A 22,376-nucleotide genomic window follows, 5' to 3' on the forward strand; every position below is an offset into this window, starting at 1 on the left:
CATTGAACCCTTTGAAACCAATCTGTTGTGGTGGAATTAATAGCACTCTTCGAAAGCTCGTATTTCCCTGACGTCATCCACGCAGGTGCTTTCCTTGCTCTGGTCGACCGACGAATACTAATAGGTGACGACGATGACGAACTGTCAGAACTATCCTCCTGATTGTCAGTTGTCACTTCTGGTGAAGGCCTTCTATCGCCGATATCTAAATCTGTCCCATGGGTGTCATGAGAGTGGGCGTCCCCTTCAGATTCATCTTCTGTTTCCACGTCGCTTGTTGGATTCACCACTGGCTGAATGATATCTGAAGTGACTCAACTAGCGGTTCCAATCATTATAAGACATCTATAATATCCTCATCAGATGACTCCGGATAATCAATGGTTGGTTTCCTCAATAGGTGCTGGTTTCGGTGGTTCTTTCTTAGATGGTTTTCTGAGTTTCGGTACTGGTCTAGTTGGTTCTACCAGATGACACACTGGCATCAGCAAGTTTCTGTGGAGGTTCCTGTCACGTCCTTCTCCAATCTACTTCCTCGCTGTAAAGACTGGTATCTCCAGATTCAGTTGTTCAAGTACAACGTAAGGGTCGTGTTCCCATTTGTCTGCCAGCTTGTGTTTGCCTTCAAATGCCACTATTTTCACCAAGACTAAGTCTCCTATCTTGATGGTACCTCCCTTTACTTCGGTATCATAATTCTTCTGTCTCAGTTGTGCTTTCTTAGATGTTTCCGTAGCCAAGTTGTAAGCAACTTCCAACCGTTCTCTAAAATCCTTGATATAATTTGATCCTGTATCTTTCCGTATGCCAAATGCTACATCCATTGGTAGTCTAGGATCTCTACCAAACATGAGGTAGTATGGTGCGAACCCTGTCGACTCATGCTGGGTACAGTTGTAGGCATGGACAAGTGGTCCTACATAGGCTTTCCAGTTCTTCTTCTTGTCTGGTTGAAGTATTCCTAGCATGTTCAGTAAAGTTCGGTTGAACCTTTCGCACATTCCAGTGCCCATCCGATGATAACTGATGGTGCGTGACTTGGTCATACCTGTTAAACTGCATAACTCCTTTATGATCTTGGATTCAAAGTTAGGCCCTTGGTCTGAATGTATACGGTCGAGTGTTCCATAGTGTACTATGAAGTTCTGATAAAAGGTTTCAGCTGTTGTCTTTGCAATTTGGTTCTTGGTGGGAATGGCTTATGTGAATCTGGTAAAGTGTTCTGTTATGACCAGGATGTGTTGTTGACCTCCTTTAGATGGTTTTAACGTAAGGTAATCCATACAAACTAGCTGTAGTGGTGTTGTTGTCTCAATACTTACTAGCGGAGCTCTCTGGTTTGGAAGTGTCTTTCTCCTAATGCACCTTCCACAATGCGCTATCCACCCTGTAACATCCCTGGCTATACCAGGCCAGTAAAATATGTCTCTCACTAATGACAAAGTACGGTCTTTGCCAGGGTGTCCCATGTCGCTGTGCAGTGCCTGGATAGTTGTAGAAACATAAGCTGCTGGAAGTACTAGCTGTTGTTTAACTTCATCGTTGATAGTAACTTGACGATATAACACTCCATCAATGATCTTCAGATGATGGTACTGCCTCTTGAATATGGCGTCTCCTTTCTTTGGTTTCTGGTCTTTCTGTATCATATCAATCCAGTGACAAACAACTGTGTTTTGTCTTTGAGCTCTCTTCCAGTCTATGATATCTGATATTGATGTTCCATTCAGATCTATGTCTTCTTGTAGTATATCTGGATTGTCTGTTAAACACTCGGCATAAGGTACTGATCTCGTGGAATTACAGATGGATCTGATAGTGTCGGTGTTGATCTCTACTATATCCCTGGGAAATCTGCTTAAGGAATCAGCATCAGAGATGTTTCTTCCTGGACGATACTTGATATCAAAGTTGTAAGTTGCAAGATCAGCAAACCATCTGTGTCCTGTTGGCAGTAGTGGGGACATACGTCAAAGGGTTGTTGTCGGTCATCACTGTAAAATGTGCTGGTCCATACAGGTAATCCTTAAACTTGTCTATTATCGCCCACTTTAATGCAAGTAATTCCATCTTGTGAGCCGGATAATTTCTCTCAGCTTTGGTTAGTGCTCTACTAGCATAGCAGATGACGTGTTTTTCTCCATGTTGTTTCTGGTAGAGTACAGCACCAAGTCCAAATCCAGACGCATCGGTGTGAAGTACGTACTGTAAACAGTTGTCAGGATAACTCAGTATCGGAGCTTACGTTAGGAGTTTTTTCAGTTTACTGAAGGCTTGGTCCTGTTGTTCTCCCCAATGCCATTCCTTTTGTGGTTGTTTCCTCTTCTTCTGTCCTTTCCTACCTGATGGAATTGGCATTAACTCAGTCAATGGTCTGCTAATAATGCTGAAGTTCTTAATGCAACGTCTGTAGTACCCAGACAATCCCAAGAAACGTCGAACATCTTCAGGTGATGTAGGTGTAGGCCAAGCCATGACTTTCTCGGTCTTTTTTGGATCTACTTCCACTCCATCTGCTGAAACAATGTGTCCCAGGAACTTTACCTTGCGTTGAAAGAACAATCATTTCTTGGGTGCCAACTTCAGGTTCGCCTTTCTGATACGGTCCATTACCAGTTACAAGTTGTTGAGATGTTCCTCATATGTCTTTCCAAAGATAATTACATCATCAATGAACACACAGCATATTCTTAGGTGGTAATCAGCTAGACAGTCTTCCGTGAGTCTTTGGTAGGTGGCTGGACTGTTGGTGAGTGCAAATGGCATTCTGTTGTACTCATACAAACCTAAAGGTCCAACTGTGAATGCAGTCCTTTCCTATGTGGTTCATACAGCTCCACCTGGTGATACCCGGACTTCATATCAACGACACTGAAAAAGTTACTTCCGGAGAGACAGTCAAGCAGGTCTTCAATCCTTGGTAAACTATAGCTATCCTTTTCGTCCTATTGTTGAGCTGACGATAATCAACACACAGGCGTAGAGTGTTGTCCTTCTTTCTAGCAAGAACTACATTGGAGGCGAGTGGACTCTTAGATGGTCTAATGATCCCTGCATGTGTGAGTTGTCGAAGATGATCTCTAACTTCTTCATATGCTGATGGAAGGATTCTTTTGTATCGCTGCTTAAAAGGCCTATCATCTGTCATATCGATGCGATGTTTGACAATATCAGTACGTCCTACGTCTTCATCAGTCTTGGAGAAGATGTCCATGTATGAGCGTAGAAGTTTAACTTCTGTATCTAGTTGTTCATCTGTTAATGTGCTCTGTGTTATCTTGATCTTCTCAGTGATGTTAGTAATCTCCTCTTCATATGGTAAATTTGGTGTCGGTTCTAGTTGGACTGGTTGTATTTCACATACTATTGCCTTCGGTGGTATACTCATTGTTCTAGTTGTCAAATTCTCTGAGGTAACTGCTACTGTCCCGTTCTGTTGGTGTTGGCAAGTAATCAATGACGGTTCAACATCAAAGTCTAATGAATCTTTGGCTAAGTTGCAAGGATGGAGCATAGCTGATGTAGTATGGTATGGTATTTCCTTGTCAACATATCCAGACAATGTGATGGTCGTGTTCGGTGGTACAATGATCTTTTTAACTTCAGAATTCTTTATAAGACCTAAGATGTTGTTAATTCGCTTTAGTTCATGTTCTTGTAGTATTATACATCTAAATGTGAGATACCAGGGTGAAGTCAGCTTACTAGTCTGTAAAAATCTTTCTCCTTCTTGAGAGATTCCATGAAGTACGACAGAGTGTTAGTTCCTAGTAATAATGGTACTTGCTGATTGTATCGACTGTCTGGTGTAACTAACAGGATAGATGAATGTGTCTGTTTATAACCTGGTATTCGTAGATCTGCTTCTATGTAGCCTGTATGGTAGTTTCTGGCCATCAACACATTCAATGTCTAGTAGTGTTGTTATGTTGTTCAATAGTGTTGAACAGCATTCAAGATGGCTTCCTTCTCATATGACTGCTTCTTTAGTAACTTTACTTCCTGCTTCCATAACTCATAGGTGGTGTCTCCTGACTTGAATTTGAAATCCTTGGTGGGTGTGTCATGACTCTTTGCTAGATTTCTCCCTTGGTGGTGGCTTAGGTGGAGGTGGTAATACAATGTCTGGATTGACATGTTCTAACTTGATGGCTCCAGTAGATTTCAGGTAGTCTATCATCCACTTCGTTAGGTCCTCAGGCGTATCAGCCTTTGGTTTGGTTCCTGTTTTAGCAAATGCTTCCATGATATCCTTAAGTGCAGGTGGTGGACTTTCAACTAATGGTGTAGTAGGTTGGTCAGTAGTGCCATTCTCTTCAGTTCCCTTTGTAGCTATATCAGTGTGTTGAAATAAACTGTATGTATATACATGTATGAACAATTTATCAAATGCACCTACCAAATAATACAAATAATCTGCTTCTACCTAAAACAATGTGGAATAGATGTGAATCTTTTACCTTCACAATCTAAAACTATGGGACACCAATACTTACTCTACTAAATATCAAATCAAATAATCAATGTAAGTCTAAGAATCAAGTGTCAAGTGTCAACTTAAAATCAGAATCAAAATCCTATCTGGAAAAATATAGCCAAAAGAATCAAGAAAAGAAAGAAAAAAAAATATGGGAAAACTGAAATGGATGTGTATTACATGCACTATGTAAGGTTTAGCAATAGGGATAGGAGGTGCAACACATATAGTTGATCTATTACTTATAGTGTAAGAAAAATAGACCAAAACACAAAATCTTAACACTGAGCAATGAACCGTGAAAATGAGGTCAAGGTCATATAAAACCTGCGCGACTGACATATAGATCATAAATTATTTCCATACACCAAATATAGCTGACCTATGGAATATAGTATTAGATAAAAAGACCAAAAATCAAAAACTTAACTTTGACCACTGAACCATAAAAATAAGGTCAAGATCAGATGACATTTGTCCGCTAGACATGTACACCTTACAATCATTCCATACACCAAATATAGTAGACCTATTGCATAAAGTATGAGAAAAACAGACAAAAACACAAAAACTTAACTATAACCACTCAACCATGAAAATGAGGTCAAGGTCAGATGTCACCTGCCAGTTGGACATGTACACCTTACAGTCCTTCCATACACCGAATATTCTAGCCCTATTGCTTATAGTATCTGAGATATGGACTTGACCACCAAAACTTACCCTGTTCACTGATCCATGAAATGAGGTCAAGGTCATGTGAAAACTGTCTGACGGGCATTAGAACTGCGCAAGGTATGCACATACAAAATATAGTTATCCTAATTCTTATAATAAGAGAGAATTCAACATTACAAAAATCTTAACTTTTTTTTTAAGTGGTCACTGAACCATGAAAATGAGGTCAAGGACATTGGACATGTGAATAACGGAAACTTCGTAACATGAGGCATCTAAATACAAAGTATGAAGCATCCAGGTCTTCCACCTTCTAAAATATAAAGCTTTTAAGAAGTTAGCTAACGCCGCCGCGTAGCCCCCGCCACCACAACCAGATAACTATCCCTATGTCAAGCTTTCTGCAACAAAAGTTGCAGGCTCGACAAAAACATGAACAGTGAAAATGAGGTCAAGGTCAATAAAACCTGTGAGACTGACATGCATATATGTACATCATAAAATATTCCCCTACACCAAATATAGTTGACCTATTGCATAAAGTACTAGAAAAAAAAGTAAAACACTCATGAGCTTATCTCTGACCACTGACACATGACAATGACGTCAAGGTCAAATGACACCTGCTAGTTGGACACGTACACCTTACAATCATTACATACACCAAATATAGTAGACTTATTGCATATAGTATCTGATAATCATATACAGACTTGACCTTGAAAAAAATAATCTTGTTCAGTGAATAAATGAAATCAGGTAGAGGTTGAAATGGAAACTGTCTGAAGGGCATATATTTGCAAGGTACGAACCTACTAAATACAGTTATCCAATTACTCTAAATAAGCAAGAAATTGATAATTGAAAAAATCTTAACTTGTTTTTCAAGTAGTCACTGAACCATGAAAATGAGGTCAAGGACAAAGGGCATATGCAGACTGAAATTTTGTAACATTAGGCATCTAATGTAACGGTTCCCAAATTGCACTGAGTACCCAAATTGCACCTAGGCTATTTAGCAAAAACAGCAGCGGAAATCTTACAAGATCTCCTAGAGACTGAACAATTTGTATTTTTATGATTTGATACTATGCATGTCTTTCAACATAGGTAAATATATTTATGTATACACAAAACATTCAGAGTATTTATCAACATATGAAGTGTTTACTGAAAAAGCAAAATGTACCAAAATGTCGACATGCGATGTCATCAAAACATCATCTTTTTAAAATTAGCAAATACAATATGTTTTAAGTATACATTTCTTACAAAATGAAGAGTAAGCATGGACAAATATCAAATTGTTCAAAATATTTGAAAAAAAATAAACAAAAGCTCTGTGATTCCACTTTTGACAATGCAAATTTAAGCATGGATGCAATTTGGGTACTCCTCATTACAAAATCATTGATGGTTTGGAGGTCAGTTCAGACCAATTTTTCTATGATTCCATTTTAATTAAAAATCAAATTGGTGTGCCTATATAATAAAGAAGGATACAGCTACAAAATAAACACAAAATACAAATTTTGGGATTGATCATAAAAAAAGGTAGTTGAAAAAACTTTTAAATTAGGTGTAATTTGGGTAACCTTACGTTATATACAAAGCATGAAGCATCCATGTCTTCCACCTTCTAAAATATAAAGCTTGTATGAAGCTAATCAGATTACTATCCCTATGTCAATCTTTCTGCAACAGAATTTGCAGGCTTGACAATTAGTAATTACTGGTAATAATTGGGCAGTTTCAGGAATTACTATAATAAACTGAGTGCTTCAGAATTACATGCAAATCCTTATTTCACATATTTACTGTAACATATCCATGTTATTTAAACTTCTCATTGGCAATCAATTAAGTCTACCTATTTTGATAAATTCTTTCATTACAGCGCTAATTTGCTGATCATTTTCTTTATCTTTTTCAGTTTTAAAGATTGTTACCAAAAGTTCAGCATTTTTGTGATTTAACTTCTGATTTTTGGCCCAAAGTGTTGACGACATACAGACAAATGGATGGGCTACATTACACCATAAAATGTCTTTAATGTGTGAATATAAAAGGATCTGTTGCAAAAGAGAACTATTTTAAAAACACTAACAACAGTATCAATTGTTTTTCAAGCAAGATATATATCAAACATAACTTCTAACATTCAGACTAACCATAATTACTTTTCTTCGGTGTAGAAGTAACCGTTGACACTACTGAAGTTGAAGATACTACTGAAGTTGAAGTTAATACTGAAAAAAAAATATATTAATACATGTAGTGTGTAAAATATTTCTTTTTGTATTTAAAGGGATTAAAATGTACCTATTTTCTTCTATACATTTCAATTCGTGCTGTTTGAATTACTGTATGTTTTGACTTTGTAACTATCATACTTATTTAGATGGTCTAATTTGTGTTGAGTGTTTGAGTGGCCTTTATAATATGTTTACATAATTTGTACTTGTTTATAAAATGATATTGTGACTGTGCAGTTTAGAAATCGTGAACAATCATAGAGACTAACTAGAACTTTCTATTTAAAAGTCACTTTGAAAAATATATTGATCCCCTTAAGACAAAACATAATTTGAATTATTTATTCATAATTTGAAAACAGTCTAAGGCAGATAATCCAAACATAGCATTGCACTTTTGTTTCCCCTCTTTTTTGTTCCTAGCTTTGTGACGTCAGCCACCTTGGGACTACAACAAAATAAATCAAAGCGTGAAAGCGCTGTAAAGGCAGTTAATTACAGGTTGTGTGTATTTCTAGTCCAGTTATATCATTATCTTCCATAGAACAGAGGTGGTTTGTAGAATTTAAGATTTAGAGCTCTTTTGTACCTTAGTTCACCTATACATGTATCTATAGTCTACTGTTTACAGTATATTTTCTGTGCCTCGCCATGAAATGCATTTTTAGCCATGGCCTTGTCAGTTTGCTTTAAATTTATGAGTTTGACTGTCCCTTTGGTGTCTTTCGTCCCTCTTCTTTAGACATATAAGAACTTTTCCTTGTCAATATAAATAGACTATTTTTAATTATTGATTTTATACGCATATTCTATGACTCCCATAAAAAAATAGTTCACAAAGATTGACTAGTCTCTGTACTGTGTGTATAGCAAGAACATCAAGTAACATAATGGTAAATGTACATAGTAACATGTCAACTTTTTTGATGACCATACCTGCCAACTGTCAGTATTTGCAGAGTATTTCCCCCATCGAGCTCGAGGCTCCCAAATGGAAATTTTGTAAGAGCAATTTTGTCGACTATTTAAAGAAAACAATTAATTCAACAATGGCTATAAGCTTGTTAATGCAAGAAGAAGCCAAAAACCACATTAGAATATATTTGAAGGGAATCCATGACAATCGCCCCATTAGCAAATAGCCCCACTTTTTCACTAACTCGCCCCACTTTAAAAAAAAACCTGCCCCAACCTGGATTACCAAATCACCCCACTTGTGAACTGTGTTAAATCCCGTTAATATTACTCCTGCCAACTCGCCCCACCTAATAGAAAACGATAATATCTAGATAAATATATTATAAACCAGGAAGAATTTAGTAATGCCAACTCGCCCCACTTATGTAAAAAGATGTTATCCCATTGTATATAAGTTAAATTCTGTTAATATAACTCTTGCCAACTGGTCCCACCTAATGGAAATCGGTGAAATCTAGATAAATATATTATTAACCAGGATGAATTTAGTAATGCCAACTCGCCCCACGTATGGAAAAAGATGTTATCCCATGGAATATAAGTTCAATTCCTTATATTGCATTATGATACAATTAACAGGTTTCTTTTCAATTGTTATGCAAATAACTAAGCTTCAAAACTTACATTTATTCTTCAGTATATATCAATAATAGTAATTAAATTAATTTTCGGTTTGTTTGTATTCTGTGTAGATTAGTTTTCATTAAAGTGGTGAAAGTTTTTATTTTTAATTATATATATATATATATATTAATCTAAATATTACCGTTTTTTTATAAGTAGGGCGAGTTGGCAGGAGTAATATTAAACAGGGTTCTCGCTAAGGCGAGTCCATGAGTCCTGGACTCAACAAAATCTGTCTGGACTCACCATTTTCAAAACTGGCGAGTCCACAAATACATCAATATTGAAATATTTTGTATAAACTGAACACAATTACCATGACTCACCGTGGCCAAAAATGACGAGTCCCTGGACTCGCCTTCAAAAATCCTTAGTGAGAACCCTGATTTAAAATGATTTAACCAATTTCACATGTGGGGCGAGTTGGCAGGAGTAATATTAAACATGATTTAACCAATTTCACATGTGGGGTGATTTGATAAATCAGTTTGTGGTATTTTTTAAAAAGTGGGCAGATTAGCCAGTGGGGCGACTTGTCCTGCTTCCATTTGAAGGCCCCCTTGAAGGTTTTGTATGACTATATGAACCATCTTTCACGTAAAACCCCCATGTGCATTTTGAAAAGTTGGCAGATATGTTTCTTACTCCAGGCAAAATCTACCGGTATGAATGAAAAAGAAGTTTTTCAATTAAGGCTCTGTGGCCATAACAGCTGTCTCATTAGCATTTTAACCACTTCCCATATTTGCAATTAAAACAATAGAAGAAAATTATTCAACGCAAAAACAAAACTTACTTGTAAATATGAAATTCTCTTTACGGTATGAGTTTTTCTCCTTGTTTGAGATTGTACAGTAGTACCTGTAACTGCTTATACCTATTTCTTATTCACTTTTGCTTGATAAACTCACTAAATATCATATACATTGTACCACATCTCCTTATTTTTATATGCATTCCAATAACATGAACAATTGTAATTCAATTCTATATACCAAAGCAAAATGAACTGCACCACTTTCATTCACTAGTATGCATCTTTTGGCAAAATACAAGACTTTGTTCTGAGATGACACAATTAATATAATATATATTTATTGATAAAAAAATAAAATTTAGTATACAACTCTTTAACGGTATAAAAAAAGCACAGCTGTGTCATAAATTGTGAAATTTGTGCTGAAAACATAACATTGATGGTATTTGAGTAATTCCATATGTGAAGCTCAACACTAGCTCGTCAGTTCGTGGTGGACAGTTATAGTTCCTTTCTGCAGGCTAGGATGAATGACTTTTCAGGAAAACCAATTTCACAAATCAAAACTTTCCTCTAGCATGTCTAGATTTCTCCTACAATATTCATCCAGTTTAGTTCTTTTGTTTTAATTGGACACCGTCCTGATTTTTAATTTTGCAAACCATTCAGTCTCTTGCTTGCAAATGGTGCATGAAAATAGGATGGGTATGGCAGTAGACAAGTCTCTTTAAAGTGGGTTTGTGCCCTGAAAAAAAGTTTTATAACTTAAGTTTAATTGAAACTTGTGCAACACATATACCTAAATAACTATATAACATAGAAGAGAGCATCATTCGTGTCAATGTTTTGTTCCTGTTTACATTGTCATTGATATTTTTTCAGAAAGCCTGAGGCATAGCTCATGAATTCCTGTCATTAGACATTACATCCTAAATTAACATAATTACTGCTAGAATGATTATCAGTATGATAAACGTACACTATCATTGTACAGCCCAAGTCTTCAGTATATATAATTGTTGCATTCATTCACTCCTGTGTTCAGTCGTTCAAAAATTTCTAAACATCAACAAATGAACTTTAATAACAACAAGAAAACACTAGAAAAGATACGTACATACAACCCGTGTTTAAGTGTATTTGAAAGAGAAATAAATCTGGTTAAACGATGTAAAAAGGAGAAATATATCTGGTTAAACGATGTAAAAAGGAGAAATATATCTGGTTAAACGATGTATAAAGGAGAAAAATTGTAGATATTGCATTACGATGCGTTCTACCTAATAGCACGTGGATATGTTTACATAATTAGACTTGACCCAGTATGACCCGTACCTTGTAGGTCACCGCCGTCGTTTAAACACTTGACTACAGTCGTGTATAAGCTAGACAATAAAAAGCTTAAGCCTGTACTATTTGTGTGAAGTAAATGTGTTTGTTCTGTACATTTAAATTGTTTTACCTGATAGGAAGAACGTATATCTATCCGTTTCCTTCTCAATTCACTTTGTCAAATTCTTCGAGCTTCTTCAAAACATACGTATTACTGCGCCCGGAAGTGAAAAAAATATGAGAAATCCTCGTAAAATAATGCTATTTTCAATTTTGTGGAATCCATTTTGTTATATTAATTATACAAAGATAAAAAAAAGTTACGATTAATTATGAATTTGCATATCATTATACGGAACGTTTATGGACTATTTTTTAAGTCGGTCATTTTGGCGGTAAATCATGTACACATACACACGTAGATTGGCTGGTACCCGATTGTAATGTTACACATCAAATATATCAAATAGCTAATACCCGGAACGTAGTACCGGGAACCAGGATAATACGTAGATAACATACATAACTAATACCGAAATTGAAAACGATTTACGGTTTCTCGTTCATAAACCGAATTCCGCTTTGAATTATAGAAGATGCAATATTAATCATGTTCAGTCGACTTTTCATTGTTATATCAACGTCTGAACTAATTAAAGAATCTTTAGATGTCAGATAACACTTGAAATTGACCCAACCTCTTTCCACACGGAATATACAAATAACGATAGTTTGTAGTCAGGTTGACTGCTTATAATGCAAAATACACACTTATAACATGTTCTATAAAACGAACAATACACACTGATCGTTTCTTTAGTCCCCAATTTAAATGAAAGAAACAAAAACCATATCATACCATAAAAAGAAGAGGGGAAATTCGAACATTTCCGGATCTATTTCTGGCCAAAAGACCCCCAGCATGGATTGCGTATGAAAAGATGAACCTCATGACTTAAAAGTCAGGCCTTAAAGCACTGCCTTTAAAAATGACGTAGTCAATAATTTTGATAACTAGTCCTGTGAAAAACCTACCTGTTTAAAGTTATTAGTGTCAAACCCTGGGGTGTCAAACATGTCAAAATACCATAGCTAAATAAATACTTTCGAAACATCTTTTCCAGCATGTTGAAAATACATACAAACTCCTTATTGGAGTTAAATTACTAAATAAAAGAGTGAAAATTTTACTTATCAATGGTATTTTGATGCCCGTGCCATGATTACTCTAAGAATTTTAAAACGTTGAGTTAAACCTAATCAAAATTACTCAAGAAATAAGCTATTTATACAAAGCATTAAAAAAGTATTATTTTTATTTCTTTTTACCAAAACCTTCAGCATTTTAGGACCATAACTGCAAAAGCATTCCCAACCTAACGTTTTTGGTTTGGAACTATATGGTACAATTTCATAGATGTCCATAGACTTAGGATTAAGTTATTGTTTAGAAACATGAAAATCCTAGTCTTTTGGTTCCTTTGTGCCATAACCCTCAAAATCAATCTAATTTTTTTTAGGCATGACAGCCCTCAATTTGAAATGGTCACCTGGGCAACTTTAAAAGCTAATTGGCAACTAACTTCAACTAAAACTACCTCAACCAAAAAGTTTAACCTGTAGCAGGACAGACTAATGGACGAACGAATGGGAAATATAAAAACGGCATAAAAAATGTAGGCAACCCTTATTATTTCCGTGCCACCGAATTTTCATGTCTGGTAGCCAGTTGGCAACTTCAGAGCAGGGGTCTAAATTAGCACTGGTCCAGTTATACGAGACAAGTAAAATTTGTGTCAGACCAGTAGATTTGATCCCATCCCCACTATTGAAATGGGGAACAATACTTGAGAGTGCTTTAGACCCAGCTTGGCATCCTATCGTCGTCGTGAAGATTGTGATGAAGTGGAAGACAATGTTGACATTTTGTCTGTCCTTGATCCTTACTTTGATAAAGAAAATCATTGAGATTACCAAAAGCTTCATTAAAATCAGGATTAAAACTCTCTTTTCTTGTTTAATAAATGAAAAAGAATGCATGAAAATAAAAAGTAAACATCTGTCATTTATATTAATGTTTGACAAATGAATGTCATTATTGCTGGACCAGTAAAGGACAAGGTACGATAAGATAAGGCCTGTTTTTTGGCCCCCAAATATAATACACTGCAACAGAGCATAACTAACTTAATTACCTTAAAAAAAAAATTAAAAAAAATCACTCAATAAGTTTATGCTTTTAATTTCACTAATTCAACTTCTCAATTCCCTATTTCACTTACTGTGGATTCGTAAATATTTGTTGGATACCAATTTTCATGAATTTCATGGGTACAATTTTAAATTTAAATGTTCAACAAATTGCAAATTTTCTTTAAGAATGTATGCAGACTTTGTAAAAACCCCAAAATTAAATATCCAACCAGGAAAATTGGTAACCACGAAAATAAATGAATCCATAGTATATAACTTCAAGTCAAGACAAAGTAAAAACTTACCGGTTTGTACAACCAATTTGATTTCTTTCGAAAGTGAACCAAAAAAGCAGGTCATATTAAAATATATGTATTTCCCAGTTGCATTCACTATTTTAATCGAATATCTATAGTCACTGTTTTCCATCACTTCTATTCCCTCCGCTAACACATGACCATTAGTTGTCAGATCTGCATTATCTTGACCACCTTTCCATCTCTTCAACCCTTTGCAGTCACCATTGCAATTGCACGTCAGTGAAACATTTTTTCCAAGTGTTACAGGTTCAACAACAGAAATCTCTAAAGTGTTTTCAGCTAAAACAAACCAAAAAAAAATTGCTTCTTAACATTTTTTTGCAATCAAAAATCATTTATATCTTGGTTGCCTTTCCCTTTTCCCATATATATTGAAAAGTAAATACTGACCTGGGCGCCTCTGCATATAACTGCAAAACAGTGAGGGCAAGTATGGACAATACAATATGCAAGATTGAAACAGCTTTTGGTTAAATATTTGACACAGAATAGGTTTCCAACACAAAATGAATTTGGTCAAAGGACTGAAAAATTTGAAAAACAAACCTAGTCCTTTAATAATCCAATATCTGATTACAGGAGATAGAGCAGATCGGAATTTTAAAATTAGAGGTCTTTAGTAAAGAGTTTAATATATCATGGCAGGGGGTCAACCAAACCTTTAAACAGGTGTATACACAAGAGTACTGTCGACTCCACTTGATAACATAATTCAGTAAAAGTTTTGACCAGTTTAGATATAAAAAATCCTGTTGTAATATTTTTTCATAATACAGAGATTTAAATTCTTTTGTTAAAATCAAATATGTTGTTACAGACAAAAGCAATACCAACATGTTGTGATATACATAATATATATATATCATGTACTGAAGGACAATGTTAGTAAGATGAAAGGTAACACCCACCACCGAAAGCTTCATTTTGTTAGAAGCCCAGGTGGTCATGTGGTCTAGCGGGAGGTGATAGTACAGGCGATTTGGTGTCACAATATCTCTGTAGCATGGGTTCAAATCCTGGTGAGGGAAGAACAAAATATTTGCTTTTGCAAATTTACAGATCTAGAATTTTTTGGTTGATGTTTAGACGAGTTGTATATATGTACAAAAGCAAATTTACAGATCTAACATTGTTGGGTTGATGTTAAGATGAGTTGTATATATATATATATATATTGTAGAGCCCAGGTGGTCATGTGGTTTAGCAGGACGGCTGCAGTGCAGGCGATTTGGTGTCACGATATCACAGTAGCATGGGTTCGAATCCCGGCGAGGGAAGAACCAAAAATTTGCGAAAGCAAATTTACAGATCTAACATTGTTGGGTTGATGTTTAGACGAGTTGTATATGACGTGGAAAGGTAACACATGCCCACCGAAAGCTCTTTAAATTGAGAGCCCAGGTGGTCATGTGGTCTAGCGGGACGGCTGCAGTGCAGGCGATTTGGTGTCATGATATCACAGTAGCATGGGTTCGAATCCCGGCGAGGGAAGAACCAAAAATTTGCGAAAGCAAATTTACAGATCTAACATTGTTAGGTTGATTATTATACCAATGTGATACTGTGTGATACTGTGATATTTAGGTCCTTCACTGAGGAATGATTTTAACTCTCGGTCTTGAATGAGATCTCCTGTTATAATATGGTGTCACGATATCACAGTAGCATGGGTTCGACTGTGACACCAAATCGCCTGCACTGCAGCCGTCCCGCTAGACCACAGGACCACCTGGGCTTCACATAAGTAAAGCTTTCGTTGGGCATGTGTTACCTTTCCACGTCAGTTTTAATCTAGCGGCGTACTACAGTACATGATATATAAGGCATGGAGATGTTATTGTTACAGATCAGCTAAATTATCTATAGTAAAGGATCCTACAAATTAATGTAAGAAAAAGTCACAGAAAATAATTATATTCATAAGTACGTCTGAGTCAGTGACAACCCTACAACAGATGTATCCATCGGATCGCCATCAATGATGATGATACATGGCTGTGTACATAATGTATATACAACTCGTCTAAACATCAACCCAACAATGTTAGATTGTAAATTTGCTTTCGCAAATTTTTGGTTCTTCCCTCGCCGGGATTCGAACCCATGCTACTGTGATATCGTGACACCATATTATAACAGGAGATCTTAACATCATTCAAGACCGAGAGTTAAAATCATTCCTCAGTGAAGGACCTAAATATCTTCCCCCGTCAATTATAAATTGGAATGAGTGTCATAATATTATCCACGACTCACTCCATAATTACTGTATGAAATGGATAAAACGGGAAAAAGCTGACAAAAATCTTTGGACTCTTTTTTTAATTCAGTAATTAATAATGAAGATAGTTGATATATGTAACAAATAAAGAACATTTTACTATTAACAATAACCACAACAAACCTATTTCTCGTATCAAACATAAACTAAAAGAACTAGCCAAGGAATTTGTTTTTGTCCCAGCTGATAAAGCTGCTAAAAATATTATTATTGTTTGATGTAAATTTTTCATTGAGGTTCTGAAAAAAGAAATCACCAATTCACCAATATTCCAACTGACTCCATTTTCAGAAAACGACATCTGTAACAAACATTAACTTTTAGCTAACGCTTTACAAGCAGAACCAAATAAAATGAAAGTCCCAACTATGTATTGGCTTCCGAAGCTACACAAAACACCTTACAAATATAGATTTATTTTGTCTTCAAGCCATTGTTCCTAACTACTAAATTGTCTACTCTTCTTACCAGCACACTTGGTACAATCAAAAACCTGATAATAAATTGTTCAAATCAGGCCTTCGAAAATAGTGGAATTAATTACTTTTGGAGTGTCAAGAACTTGTTGGAAGTACTTGATAAATTGCATGCTTATATTGGTGATTTTGAATCTGTTCAAAGTTTTGATTTTTCTACCCTGTATACCACATTGCCTCACATTCTCATTAAGAAAAAATTCACACACTTAATTAAATGGACATTTAAAAAGTCAGAATGTGAATATATATGTTCAAACTCTTTTAGATCATTTTTTAGTAGCAATAAACAAAAAAACTATTTCAATTGGACATGCTTTGATACTATATATGCCCTTGAATTTTTACTAGATAACATTTTTGTTCGCTTTGGGGATTTCATATATCGTCAGGTTATCAGAATTCCACTGGGGACTAACTGTGCACCACTTATTGTAGACCTGTTTTTTTTGCTATGAGTTACAATTTATGACAAAAATAAGCAAAGACCCATCGAAACAACATATGATAAACAAATTTAATAATATTTTTAGATATTTGGATGATATTTTGGCTCTCAATAATGACGACTTCAGTATGTATACTAAAGAAATTTATCCTGTTGAACTTACTTTAAATAAAGCTAATACTAACAATGACCACTGCCCTTTCCTTGATCTTGATATCTATATCACTAACGGAAAGCTGAATACGAAAATTTAAGATAAAAGAGATGATTTTTCATTTCCTATTGTTAATTATTCCTTTTTAGATGGTGACGTTCCCTTGTCACCATCTTACAGTGTTTATATATCTCAACTTGTACTATTCGCTCGTGTATGTAAGGGAAGAACATAAGTTTGACATTTGTGTTATGATTTAAAAAGATGTCAATGTATTAGTTTATGTTGCAGTATAAAAACAATAATAGGTCAATGTCATAAAAATATAAACTTTTTTGGACTCTGCGCAAAACTGGGGAAGGGCTAGGTAGAACCTCGCTCTTCCCCAGTTTCTCAGCCTCATACAAAAAGTTTATTTTTTTCTTTCATTGACCTAATATTGTATATGTATATACATGTATATAATACTGTTTTGATCCCTAAAATTACTGAAGAAACAATAATTGTTAAAAATCCAGATATGGTGTAAAATAAGTAAGCACCTCATTTTTGTGGTTTATCATCTCTGCTGCAAGTTTATTGTTTTCTGTTTAGTATTAAATTTATATTAAGATCCATTTTGTTACATCTTGTGATCAATTTTATTTGGCAATCGCCAATGGCAGTCAGCAGGGTTACAGCACATCAGTTGTTCGACCTGTAAGTCATATGTGCTTTGTTAAATATACTTTTTCACTTTTTTTGTCTTTTGGAAAATGTTGTTTGTGCTGTATTTAGACCCCTTTACCAAGAAATTTGTTTTGCATGAACACTTACAAAAATTGTGTTTTTCATCCAACGCAATCATAGGTTTGAACATTGTTTTTAATTTAGACTTGTTTATATATATGAATGTTGTTATTTATTCCAATGAAGAAGGCTGTAATGGCCGAAAGGTATGGAAATTTGTGTTATAGTTTTTATTATATAAATATTTGTATATATTTTAGACTTGTTATTTATATTATATATATGATATACCGCAAAAATGAGTTACAAAAAATTTTGTACACCATATGGTGTTATTAATGTACTTGTATCACCATCATTTTGTCAATTGAAAATGGGCTCTTTGACAGCATACAACATCTCATTATTCTAATATCTTATATGGTATGTTTCAACAATTGTTGGTTTGCCAGTTTAATCATACTAATAGTTCATCTATAAAAACAAAATATGTAATTACCTGGGTTAATGTTGACCATTCCAGCACTTCCAATTGCAAAGAGTACAGATAAGACCAAGAAAATAAAGATGATTATAGAGCTGGGAGCTGAAATAATAATTTTTTATATTAATCATTATTTACTGTACATTTTTAATTGTATATTTTATATAAAATCATTATTTACTGTAATTGTATATCAAATCATAATTTACGGTAATTGTATACTAAATCATAATTTACTGTAACTATATATCAAATCATAATTACTATAATTGTATCGTGTGTATATTAAATCATTATTTACTGTAATTTCTTATAAGATAATAATTAAGAAATAATTCCTGGAAGCCATAGATTGTTGGAAATTTACACATGGCCTGGGCCGTGATATTCAAATTTTATCATGAGCGTTTCCTGAACTGTTTCCAAGTTCTCAAACAACAGGAGGAGTTGGGTGACCCCAGGGACTCCCCTATATCTTATATGATTTGTCATTTAGTCCCATACATGAGTATATATGGTTAAAGTCATAAGAAACTTCAAATAAAAAAAAATAATGCATATGTTTTTTATAACTCAATGGATAGTTTTCAGTACAAAACTAATGTACATATAAAAGTTTCTGAAGAAAATTCTTTCATTTGTTCATATTCAGAAGAAGTTAACTTTATTCTAATTGCTTCCTTCCAGGAAGCATTTCCCAGACATATTTTCCGTATGCAAAGTGACCTCAGTGTTACCCATCTCGTAAAAACCCGGTGACCACATGGATGTCCTTAAAATAAACTATTATCTGAATTCACATCTTAAACATGTGCTCAATTTCCATGCTTTTTGTTGATTTTCTGTTGATTGATGACAAACAGGTGACAATCGTTAAACTTCGGCTTCAAAACACAAACTTTAATTACCTGCCGTATTTTCACAAGGACACTCACCAATTAAAAAAAAATTGACAATTATACGAAATTTACACGAAAAAATTATAAATTCGTGCACAGAAGCCTAAGTTAATGATGTTTGTATGCATTGGTTCAAGAATTGGAAGAATATTACTTTTCACCAGTCACTCGTTTCTTATGACTTTAAGGGGCGAGGATCTCGCCTGTTTCCAAGTTCTCAAACAGGAGGGTGTAGTGATCCTAGGGACTCCCCCTATAATTCATTTGATTTGCTATATTGTCCAATACATATATTTACATATATATACATACAATATATATGGTTTATGGGTGGGGATCTCAACCGTTTTCAAATTCTCAAACAGGAAGGGGCAGAGTGGCCCCACGAACTCCACCTATATTTCATATGATTTGTTATATTGTCCCATACATGAATATACGGGTATATGGTTTAGGGGTGGTGATCTTAACCATTTTCAAGTTCTCAAACAGGAGGGTGGGATGACCCACAGGGACTCTCCCTATAATTGATTAGATTTATTATATTGTTCCATACATAAACATATACGGTTTAGGGTGGGGATCTGGACTGTTTTAAAGTTCCCAGGAGAGGTGGGGTGACCCCAGGGACTCCCCCTGTATTTCATTTGATTGGTTATATAAACATATTTAGACTTTTGGTATTTAGCTATATTTTGCCTCCGAATGACCTTATATCACCTCTGAATAACCTTTTGACGTCAAGCTACAATCACTTTTTAGTTGTGACGTCAAATATTTTGAATTATGAAGTAAAAGTTTACGGGAACCTGTGTAATGTTATTTAATGGCGGACTAATTTGCATACAAGTGTAAATACGTCTATTGTCCCATACATGAATAAATATGGTTGAGGGTTGGGGATCTCGACTGTTTCCAAGTTCTAAAGCAGGAGATGGTGGTTGACCCTAGGGACTTCACCTATATTTCATTTGATTAGTTATAAAGTCCCATACATGAATGTATATGGTTGAGAGGTGGGGATCTCATCCGTTTCAAAGTTATCACACAGGAGGGGGTAGAGTGACCCAAAGGACTCCACATACATATCATATGATTTCAGGTATCATATAATCTAGTTGCACTATATGTGTAAAATAAGAAACTTCCAGCTATTTAAACTGACCCATCAAAATTGAGAAAAAAAAATACCCATTGAAATTGCAGTAATGTAATGTTTACACTTTAAAAGCATCTAACTTGCTTTACCAACATTTATTACTGATGAAGAAAATTTGTACTGTCACCAGGACCATATATATTGTTAAATATACTGTTCCCAGCTGTCACAAAGACTCAAATTGTATTGGATTTTGACATTAAAATTTGTCAAAAAGTAATTTTGAGTTTCAGTACAAATTATTTTCTGTTTTTTTCATTCTTTTACATATATATCTTTTGGTTTTCAATTCTAGAGTTGATATTTATGTACCATGCAAAGATGTATTTTGTAATCTGTCTGATTTTTTTTTTAAATTGATCGCCAAAAACCGGAATTACCCATATCCACTTCCGGAATCAGATCCGATATTGTTATTTTCTTCTCATGTCAGCCATTTTGTTTTCAATGTTGTTTTTGTCAGGTATATTTTTACTCATATTTAAACACTATTTGTCTGCGATTTTCTGTATAAAGCTAGCGGTTGAACAAAATGAACATAGCTGTCATGAATAATAATGCTAAAAACAAGTTTTGAGATCGTTTATAAGAAGACTTTGGTAAAAAGGTTTGCAAGTTTTTTTTTATTTCCTCTCAAGTCGGGCATGTCAAGCGTAGCTATAGCTAGTAACCAAGTCACAAGTCCAACTGCAAAAGTGGAAGGTCGCAGATCTCGGACAACCACTAATTTGAACCCCTGCCTTCAAAATGAAAAGATACAAAAATTTCGTCTCATATTATAATTTAAAATTGCCACCAACAGCATGAACAGTGGAACTCATTTTAAGACCACTGACGTAGTTGACTACATATTGACAACAAACAATATTCCTATGACTTTTGCCATTTGGGAAATCTAAACTACTTGTCTTTAGAGATTTTCGGCAAATAAACATTTCATACATAAATTTGTTCTTTGACAGCTTTGCCAAAATCTCTGGGGATAATAAACTACATAAAGATTTCTAATGTGCCCTTCTTCCTATGTGCAACTTCAAAACTTTTGGATAAATCAACGATCATTTTAGGTTTTCTGGTCATATTTTTTGTAATCAAGAATTAAATGTATGTAAAAACTGTCCAATTAGTTATAAATAACATAACATCCAGCTAGATAATAACAATGGCACATATTTCAGCATTTATTGGGTAGAACACAAGTCTAGAGTGCTCCCATAAGGCAGCTTAACTGCTTAAAAAACGATTTTTAACTTTACTTTGATATAAATTCCATGTTCTGATGTGAGCTGTGAAATTGGCAGTGCATCATTCGAATTGACAACATGAGTGTACTAATATTTGCCTAAGACTCTTTATGTGTGCAAAATAATCTTGTCAAGAACTTTACTTTCATTTTAAAAGCACAACCTTATACTGGATGCTGACTTGACAATGGTAAAACATGGACCAGAGACAGATACATAAAATCTGTGTACATTGTTAAAGCATGACAGAGTGTGAGAAACTCTTTCCACTTTATTTTTTCAACTGATATGAATGTAAGATTCAGGTATCAATGATAATTTAAGAGTTTCTGAAGAAATTTGATGCATAATTAAATTTCCCACCTGTGCATATGTGCACTAGCTATATATATATCGTGTACTAGTTCAAACCATGTGGTTTGATAATTTTTTAAACCTTTTAAATTTTTCATCAAATCATATCAATAAACATATTTCTCATAATTTTAATCTTTTGGACTAAATCAATTAGATGCAAACCTAAATACCTTTGAATAGACCAATCAAGTTATACAATATCCTGCACAAAATATTAAATTACCTGTCACCTGAACAGGTAGATTTCAACTAATTAGCCTTGATTAATATGAGAAGGTAAATTATATGTGTTAATATTTGATTAAGCATTAAACCCATGCATCCCAAGTTTGAGTGTTCCATATATATGTTACAGTAAATAGGTGAAATTAGGAATTACATGTAATTACTAAAATTTAGGAATTACAGGTAATTCCTGATGCACTTAGTTAATACAAGTAATTCCTGAAACGGCCCAGTTATTACCAGTAATTACTAATTTTAAAATGAGTTTTAACACCTATTTACTGACTGCTAAAACAATGTTTTATT

At 34.6% G+C, this 22,376-nt stretch overlaps 1 protein-coding gene across 1 annotated transcript; it reads right to left on the reverse strand.

Annotated features, from left to right (window-relative positions):
• Positions 1-4,063: 4,063 nt before the first annotated feature.
• On the reverse strand, positions 4,064-18,927 carry LOC134723001 (uncharacterized). The gene is made up of 5 exons (XM_063586630.1): positions 18,924-18,927; positions 18,202-18,288; positions 13,600-13,893; positions 7,327-7,404; positions 4,064-4,395 (listed from the first exon to the last, which is right to left on the reverse strand). The coding sequence occupies exons 1-5, from the start codon at positions 18,925-18,927 to the stop codon at positions 4,064-4,066; spliced, it is 795 nt and encodes a 264-aa protein (XP_063442700.1).
• Positions 18,928-22,376: the final 3,449 nt, after the last annotated feature.

The sequence above is a fragment of the Mytilus trossulus genome, chromosome 6, assembly GCF_036588685.1.
Source record: "Mytilus trossulus isolate FHL-02 chromosome 6, PNRI_Mtr1.1.1.hap1, whole genome shotgun sequence".
Taxonomy (NCBI): Eukaryota; Metazoa; Mollusca; class Bivalvia; order Mytilida; family Mytilidae; genus Mytilus; species Mytilus trossulus.